This window comes from Anguilla rostrata, chromosome 3 (genome assembly GCF_018555375.3).
Source record: "Anguilla rostrata isolate EN2019 chromosome 3, ASM1855537v3, whole genome shotgun sequence".
In the NCBI taxonomy this organism is placed as follows: Eukaryota; Metazoa; Chordata; class Actinopteri; order Anguilliformes; family Anguillidae; genus Anguilla; species Anguilla rostrata.
In genome coordinates this window covers 59,345,239-59,354,457 of record NC_057935.1, presented here as the reverse complement: position 1 = coordinate 59,354,457, position 9,219 = coordinate 59,345,239, and the positions used below count along the sequence as shown (strand labels likewise).

At 37.2% G+C, this 9,219-nt stretch overlaps 1 protein-coding gene across 1 annotated transcript; it reads right to left on the bottom strand.

The window, feature by feature from the left end:
* Positions 1 to 2,266: 2,266 nt before the first annotated feature.
* elp5 (elongator acetyltransferase complex subunit 5) lies at positions 2,267 to 8,295 on the bottom strand. The gene is made up of 8 exons (XM_064328799.1): positions 7,905 to 8,295; positions 7,539 to 7,599; positions 7,343 to 7,423; positions 6,390 to 6,601; positions 5,747 to 5,922; positions 4,750 to 4,845; positions 3,773 to 3,873; positions 2,267 to 2,864 (listed from the first exon to the last, which is right to left on the bottom strand). Exons 1-8 carry the CDS (start codon positions 7,957 to 7,959, stop codon positions 2,756 to 2,758), a joined length of 891 nt encoding a protein of 296 aa, XP_064184869.1. The 5' UTR covers positions 7,960 to 8,295; the 3' UTR covers positions 2,267 to 2,755.
* Between the last annotated feature and the right edge of the window lie 924 nt (positions 8,296 to 9,219).

Sequence of the window (9,219 nt, the reverse complement as noted above, 5' to 3'; positions counted from 1 at the left end):
CAGGTGTGTCCTTGGTTCAGGTAGAGAGCTTTAGGTATCTAGTCTTGAATCTAGGCTTTTGGAGTCTGTTACTTGTGCTTGTCAACATGAGGACCAGAATTGTATCAGTGAAAGTCAACAAAGACATTATGAGGCTGAGAAATAAATAAAAAAGACTGAGACATATGCCAAACCTTGGGCTTATCAAAATCAATGTTTGGAACATCATTAAGAAGAAAGAGTACTGGTGAGCTCAGTAATCACCGAAGGCCAAGGAAGACCACTACAGTTGATGACTGAATAATTCAAACAATTATAAGAAACCCCCCCCCCCCAAATACTTGTCTGACAGATTAGAAACACTTCAGCCAGACATGAGTGTGTCAGTGACTTGTCTGTAGAAGATTTCAGGAACAGAACTTCAGAGGCTACACTGCAAGAAGCAAACCACAATTTAGCCACAAAAACAGGATGGCCTGGTTACAATTTACTAAAAAGTACCTAAAAGAGCCTGCAGAGTTCTGGAAAAGGGTTTAAAATGTTTAAAATTGCTTACTAAATGTGGTCTGATCGTCATCTATGTCACAATAATAGACACACACTAATAACAAACAAATAACTGTACTTCTTGTCAATACTGAAAGCATCATTTAAACATTCACAGTCTAGGTTGGAAAAAGTATGGAACCTCTAGGTTAATGACTTCTCCAAAAGCAATTTGCAGTCAGGTGTTCCAATCAATGAGATGAGATTGGAGATGTGGGTTGGAGGTGACCTGCCCTATAAAAAAGTCACACAAAGGTTGGTTACTGATAGAGTCTGCTCTTCTCAAGAAACATCTGCTCATGTGAACCATGCCCTGATCAAAACAATTTGCAGAAAAGCTTAGAATAGCTGTAGAGATGCATAAAGCTGAAAAAGGCTACAAAATATTTCTAAAGGCCTGGGTGTTCATCAATCCACAATAAGACAGACAAGTTGGCAACAAATGGAGGAAATTTTGTACTGTTGCTACTCTCCCTAGAAGTGGGCATCCAGATCATGGCAAGAGCGTAGCGTGAAATGCTGAAGGAGGTCAAAAAGAACTCTAAGGTAACAGCAAAGGACTTACAGAACTCTTTTGAACTTGCTAAAGTCTCTGTTCATGGTATTCATGGGAAGGACACCACGGAGGAGAACACTCCTCTCAAAAAAACATTGCTGTACGTCTCAAGTTTGCAAAATACCTCCTAGATGTTCCACAACACTTCGGGGACAACGTTCTATGAATGGATCCAACAAAAGTTCAACTTTTTTGCAGAAATGCACAACGCTATGTTTGGAGGGGAAAAGCACTGCTCACCAACACAAAAACCTCATTCCAACTATGAATGGCATGGTGGAGAGAGCATCATGGTTTGGGGCTGCTTTGCTGCCTCAGGGCCTGAACAGCAATCATTGCGGGAACACGGATATCATAATTTTACAAGAGAAGGGTTCACAAACTTTTTCTTGCAATTGTGTGTGTGTACGCAAATAATTTAATCATAACGTATATAGAAGAGATCTGTGTATTTCATCCCAGTACAAGTCCCTGACTGGAGAATCATCCATGTAACAATTTGGAATAAACTAGGGTATGTAGTGTGTGGAAGCAGTGATTAAATCATTGCTATGTTTAAACAAATAGCTTCAGTTTTATTAGAATTATTATTGGAATAAAAAATGATTGATCCATATCACTGCTCCTCTGAATTCCATCAAAGTGAGATGTACACCAGCTAAAATAATTAAAGACATTCTCTCAGTAGGTGAAGGGATTTTGCTAAATGTTGTCCAATTATGGTCAATTATGTATTGGTCACATGACTCCCAGAAAGTGAGTACTGCCACTGTCAAAACCATTCCATTTGATCCAGCAAATTTAATTCTAATTCCATGTAGGCATACATTAAATTATACCTATACAGAAAAACTATACTGGAATATCCTGGACAATGTAAACAGACAGCCCTACTTAATGACATTTTTTTTGTTCAATGCTTATTGTATCTAATAAAAACCTTGTAAAATATCACATAGCTGCCATCTTTTTAATATTGCTGCTGGAAGGTGTGGTTAATGGCAATCATCTGTGACGGGGTTTTCCCAATATCTTTGCTGTTAATGACATAATTATGACACATTCATGTTCTCTTAACCACCACTTCTTGTCTACATTTGGGACAATGAACAACATCAAAAACAAACAAGATTGCAACGTGTAGCTTATTGAAGGAACACTGCAAATAGACAAACACTTGCCCTCTTCTGGTGAATAAAGGCATTTTATTATCATTCCATGCCAGTACATATCCATGCATATCCATATTTATTCTCTTTCCTTTTCTTTCTCATGTATTTTCACATGAAAAAAGCATTTCAAATGAAGTACATCTGCAATATGCTTTTTACAACTACTAAGATAAAAATATTTTAAAAACATTGGCATCATTCCATACAAACATGAAATAGGATAGCAATGAAATGTAGATATTCTTACAAAAATCATCTAACAGATCCACTATAATATTTGTATAAAATAAAAATTTGTGCAGTGTGGATCATAACACCACAGACTGGTGAACTAGCAAAATTCCTTCTGAGATTTCCACTCATGTTAAGCCAACCACGATATGTGAAGTACTATTTTGTATACGATATCCTTGTACCATGTTGAAAACTAACTCTGCCTGTCTGGCAAGAATAGTGTTCTCCCCAAATTAAGTTGAGTCATACACTTTGCAAGTATCCTTTCTTAGACATCCAGATCATCATCGGGGTCCTCCTGGTCAAAATCATCATTTGCGTCAGGTTCATAGAGGATCCGCCCAGCACCACGGCGAGGTTGAAGGAGAGCTGACTTCCTGTGAGAAAACAGGAAGCTTTAGCTGCACATAAAAGGACAGTAAGGCCTCATGGTAGTCACTGTTACTACTCCCTATATATATATATATATATATACATATATATAATGTGCACAATACCACTATAATGCAGCACAGTGAGTTTATATTTGAGCTACGTCCATGACCACAGGCTAATCATTACTGCACTGTCTAATTGCACGCAGCATCTACCTCCTGATCAAATGACATTCACGATGACCATTCAAGCCCTGAGGACTTTGTGGACCTGACTAAACTCAGCAATGCTACACAGATGTGTACAAAGCAGAGAGGAAATAATAATCAATGGTGACAAATCTTCTGTAAAGATAAATACAACAATAATCCAACAACATTTTACCAACAAGTAAAACAGTGAACACAAAACCATTGAACCAATGTAAGACAAAGGGCTTGACCTCACCGTATTCAGAATGAATAAACTGGACCTTTAACCACATTTTACGGGAAAAGGAAATATGCATTACAAGTAGGGCTTAGTAAATCAATGGTTTATTGTGCATCATTACGACATGGCCAATGTTTCAATCCAATGTTTTGATTCAGGACTTGGCCTTCATGAGGTGGTGAGGAACAGACTGTTAAAGTCTATAATTTCCTTTTGCATTAATTTTTTGCCTCATTTTCACCTAATTATAATACACCTGCATAATCTATTGGATGTGTATGTCTTGTCTTTTGAAAGCACATTTTACGGCCATCTCATCCTGTCATTTTAATGTCCAAGCACTAGATTTTGAGACCATGAAAATCTTCCTGTGTGTTCCTATTGATGTCTGTTTTAATGTTATAGATCTTACAATAGCATTACATGCATTACAGTGTTACATTTCAGGTAGGCCAGAGGTGACCTAAATATTTCTTACTTCTCTTGACTGAAGACAAAAGGTAGAGACAGTTTCTCCTTAGCCTCCCTCTCAACTTCTGACAAACGGAGGTTAAAGGTCAAGTTTGCAGCAGGATCTGTCTGGAGTAACAAATCAAAAAGAAAAAAAGAAAAACTTAATCATGCTCATTATCTCCTTTTATCAAACACCCTGTTTCAGCACAGATTATAATCATTTTTGGGGGTTGCATCCAAGGGCACATTGCATTTTTATGTAGTTCTACAAGGACATAACCATATGAACACTTCAAATGTCTCTTTACACTTTGGTGTTTTATTTATTACTTCTTAATTTTGGAATTAACTTAAACTGTGAAATAAGAACACCCCCTTTGAATTTGCTCAATTTTTTCAGTCGGACTTTTTATCATGTTACACAGTGAGTCTAGCCGATAGGCTAACTGCTTAAATTATCTTGTATCCTATTAAAGTCAGATCCCCAAAGGTTAGGAATTCTTGAATTTGAAGAGGTGGTCTTGACACATACACCAATACCTTGATCACTGCAGAGTCAAAACTGATTGCACTATGATCATTTCATCTCAGTGGCTCCATTACCTCAGAGCTGCTGATTCTCTCAGGATTATTGCACTGATTTCCATTATGTAGGCTAAGTAACAAACAGTGCCAAAAACATCATTCACAACATCTAAAAACTCCTCTTTCCCTGTCCTCCCAGTTAACCGAGGGGTAAATGCAGTCACCTGACATTGTCTTCCCACAGATCATGGCATTTACACTGCTGCCTGAAGTTGGTGGTCAGTAGCATACTCTTATTTTTGAAGTAGTGTGTTCAGAATTTGATTGCAACCTGTTTTAAGGGACAACTTCTAATCAATTAAAGGTGGTACTTGCATGGTTTTCATGTGTACCAGTAACTTGTCAATGTGTTTGTGGGTGCTATAGTATTCTTTCAAACAGTACTGTTTGTGCTTGTGTATTTCTGGGTGTTCTTACCTCATATTGTTCTGGTTCTTCCGGCATGTCAACAGAACGGCTGGACTGTGCTTCTATACTGACTGTAAGGTCCTCTGAAACGCTGAAGTACTCCTCCTGATAACATAAGACATGATCAAAATTCATAGTATCCAGTAGTAAAGTTGATACACAAGACCTTTACATTTTATTGTACAATTTGACCAACCAGTTGTCATTATCAAATGCATTCATTCAATCATTTCATTTTCAAAATCGATCCTCTGGGGCCCGTGTATGCTGGTTTTTGTTCCAACCGCAATTGCAATCAGGGAATAATGAGTACCCTATTCACACTGTGCTATATTGCATTACAGAGAGAGAATTCTTTTTTAAAATTAAGACCAAAATAAGACTGAGGTGAATCAATAAGCTCCTAATTGCTTTGCAAATGATAATGAGCCAAATCTACTTCCTGTTAAGTTATCATTTATAAAGCAATTAGGAGTTCAGTCTTCAATTTGTTCAGATAAAATTTATTTTCAACATTGTGTTGACACAATGCAGGTTTGACTCACTATCATTTTTTTTGTCTTAGTTTGAATTCTTAAGTTACTATATGGTTAGTTTTAGCAGCCATGTATCCACAATTTCACCAATTAAGAGCCTATTTATTCACCTCAGTCTAATTTCATCAATTTTTTTACCCCTCTTTAACGCAACACAGCACAACGTAACATTTTTTATTCTATACATATTCTGTATATATATATTTACATACAACATTCTTTTTATTCTATAGGGTTTCAAAATAAGAAAGGGGTCAGACAATGTACAGGATGTGAAATAATTATCCATTGATGGTATTTATTACACCATTTTCAACTTAATGTATAAACATGAACTCTCTTTATCTATGTGTACCAAGCTTTAGTAGTATGTATGTGAACTACACAGCACACATGATTGTCCTGTGTTCATTCATCAGTAAGCAATAGTTTTCAGATAAAGTATGTATAAGACCTCTAACTATCCGTACCTCTCGAGTAACTCTGCCTGATTTTGTGCGCCTTGTTGTTTTGGCAACAGTATGCTGTCCACTCATCCCAGGAGTCACCAAGATAACTGCAGTAGCTAGGTGGCACAAGCTACCCACAATGCCTTGTTGGTGCATGTCAGAGTGCAGTAATGCCAGAATACTTCTCAAAGCTCCCCCTGGTGGACACAGGAAAAATGTATTCAGCAGCACTATAGACTGGGAATGCAGAAACTAATGCCAGGAAACTTTTGATACATCTCTGCTTCTCATTTTCAATAAGAAAGAAACTTTCTTTCATTAAATTGAAGAAAACAATGATTAAAAAAATAAGGAAAGAAAAGGTTTGGGGGCTGCAATTTCATAATGAATGGTGGGACCTGCCGTTGTATTTAATTTTTGTACTTTTTAGCTGATCCTCTGATTACTTAAAAAAAAAAGGATTTCCAAACTTGTAAAATGTTTTAACAGTTATGATTTTAAATTAGATTAAGAAAATTATGTATCTCATTAGAAATTAATGGCTTCCAGTACAGCGATTCATCCAAGAAATTCTTGTTACCAAGTCTGTTTATAGACTTTCCAAGCATATTATGAAGTTTTTTCGTAGTTTCCTAAAATTCAGTTATATGGAATTGCAGCAAACCTCTCCTCAGCTCCTGCAGTCGTTGGCAAACAACGGCAGGGGAATGATGTCTCAAAATCCAAGATAAGGAATCAATGACAAGTATCACTTCCTTCAGCTCTTCAGACTGTCTGAGGCATGTGTTGATCTCCTGAGGGATGAATTGGTTGACTGTGAATGGTGGACATTCAGTCCAGCCCAAGGGGTCCGTGTATCCATCATGAAAGCAAAGCCTATTTGGGGAAAAACAAAGGAATATTAATACTTTACAATGCTACCCAGTCCACAACATTACACATCCTGCAGTTTCTATGTTAATTCAAACTGACTGCATTGCAACTCTAGTAGTCAATGTTTAGATTTTATGGAAATGCCAATATTTTTTACACAAGCAGACAAACGAAAGCTTTAAAGACTGTTAAAAAATAATTGCACTTATGGGTAGTTCAATCTTACACAACAATTGTTTTAATTTAATGTACAGCAGATGCTCAGTCAGGCGCACAGCCCAGAGCATCTTAGGCTATTGAAAACTTTTAAAAAACCAGCCCACATAGCCTCAGGTATAAGTGCAATAAGGTGGAGCGTGTGAGGGAAATTCCAAGGACCCTGACATATCGAACATGTGATTTCCTAGGGTGGTGGGGCCCAATGTGGGATGTTTTCATGAGGCCTAAAATCCCTGGTGGCATCCCTGTCCTCGTGACAGGTATAGGTATAATTTTGTTTCAGCAACTATTTATCATATTAGCAGCACCACAGAAGTAGTGAGTCTTCTTGATTCGAACTTGAATTAAGACAATGCTTGAAACATTCTAGATAATTCTTCAAAGTTATACTTAAATGACAAAACTGACAGGTCTAGAAAAACAATACGTCTGTGCAGATATTCTAGAGAATGTTGAGAAGCATGAAATTCCGAAGTGTCAATGAAATGCGCCGATAACGTTACACCTTTATACAGCTAATCTTACTTTTGTGTGCATCTGCTGTCCAATCCAGCACGAAACTCGTTCTCGCAAACATCGAACCCCAGCACATGAACGACTTCTTCCCTGAAACACACACCAGGACACCCATTCTTGCACTTTCTTGGGATCATAGCGGGCTAGCCAAATGTAAAATGGCATTTATTGTTATGCAAAGGCATGAACGCATTTCGTTACTCACCGTTTTAGTGCAGCATTAACAAAGCCCTTCAGAAGCTGTCGCCCATTGCAATCCGCCGTATCTAAATGATATTAAAAACCTAACATTAGCTTGTTTTCTCGACAAACAAAAACACATTCAGTAACAAGTACCATTTCACAATCTGACTGGCCATTTAACATAAACTGAAACACATTGTATATCGTTTACAACACTACTGTATGCACATAACTAGGACAACAGTCTTGCTAGTATTGTCATTTTAATTATCGCTTCTCATGAGCTCTAGCTAGCTATCGCTTGCTACCAGTTCAACAGTCGATACTCCTTTAATAGGTTTTATCTTGAAAATGTTATTTAGTTCTGCATGTATCCATGTCATTTTGCCTTGGATTATGACGAATCCTCCTCCCTCGTTCATCTGCATTATATCCAGTAACATGTTGATCTTCTTCTTCTTCGATTACGTTTATGGGCGGATGTAAAGCAGCAAAGGGTGCATTCCACCCACTGACGTGGAGTGTGAACTGAGGCGACTACTTGCGATTCCAAAAAAATATATACAAAATTGAAATCTAATTCTATGAATCAGCCCGGTTGTAACGTATGACAAATTTCATGCCTCTTCATGCCCTGATGATTTCGTCAAAATTTTGTGAACTTTAAGTTCCTCTCAATGTTCCTCTTTCTCTCCAATATTTGCTACAATCATTATTTACGTGCAAAGCAGTTTCTACTTCCCCACAAAATGAACACCTTCCGGATTCACGTTTTTTTACATTTATTTAAATAATATACGGCGTGCTATTTAATCATGTGACCAAGTAGTCTGGCTATAACCTTCTCCACCTTCCTGTCTCCAGCCCTTGAACTCCTAACCAGTGGGTTAATGGCAAATAATTGCCGAGCCTTGCTTTATCTGTTGCACTCATGTTGCCACCTCTTTTTAAAATGATTTTTAATTAGCCCTTTAGATTGTGACTAGCTGGTACTGATCCTATTTTTGTGCAGTCTATTTACTGCTCTGAAATTGTAGGCTATTTCACTTGAGTGCAAAGTCCTTTTAGTGCACATATTTAACCAGCCAAGCATGTTTTTGACATACGAAAATGCTAAGTTACTCACACATAAAACACTGTCAGTAAGTCATAAATTCAAGCTGGCAAAATCCAGTCCTGTCGTTGAAAGTATTGATATCAAAATTAGGCTAAGTTACAAGAAACAATATTGGCTATCTTAGCTCAGAAATTAAACAAGCTATATTAAAGCAATGCTAATCAATGTTTCTAAGATTCTTTCAAGTAACTTGGCCCTGTGTTGTGTATAAGCAGACAGTACATTAATGGGGCAAATATGTCTGGATAGGTTAGTAAGATTCTATATTTATTCAACAGGCCTCAATATTTCTAATATCCAAGAAATATCCAAGAACTTGTACTTTTGTATTTAAAAAAAATTAACTTCACAACCAAGTATAATGATTACATTACATTTATTTGGCAGACGCTTTTATCCAAAGCGACGTACAAAAAGTGCATTTCATGGTCATAGACAACTGCTAAACACAGGTTCAGTAAGGTACAATACTTATTTTGTACAGCTATTTCTAGCCAAGAACACAGTTTAGTTCACACAGTAAACATTATTCAGACCTAACCTCTGCAAAGCCAACTAGGCAGAAGAATAAGCTACAGTATTAGGA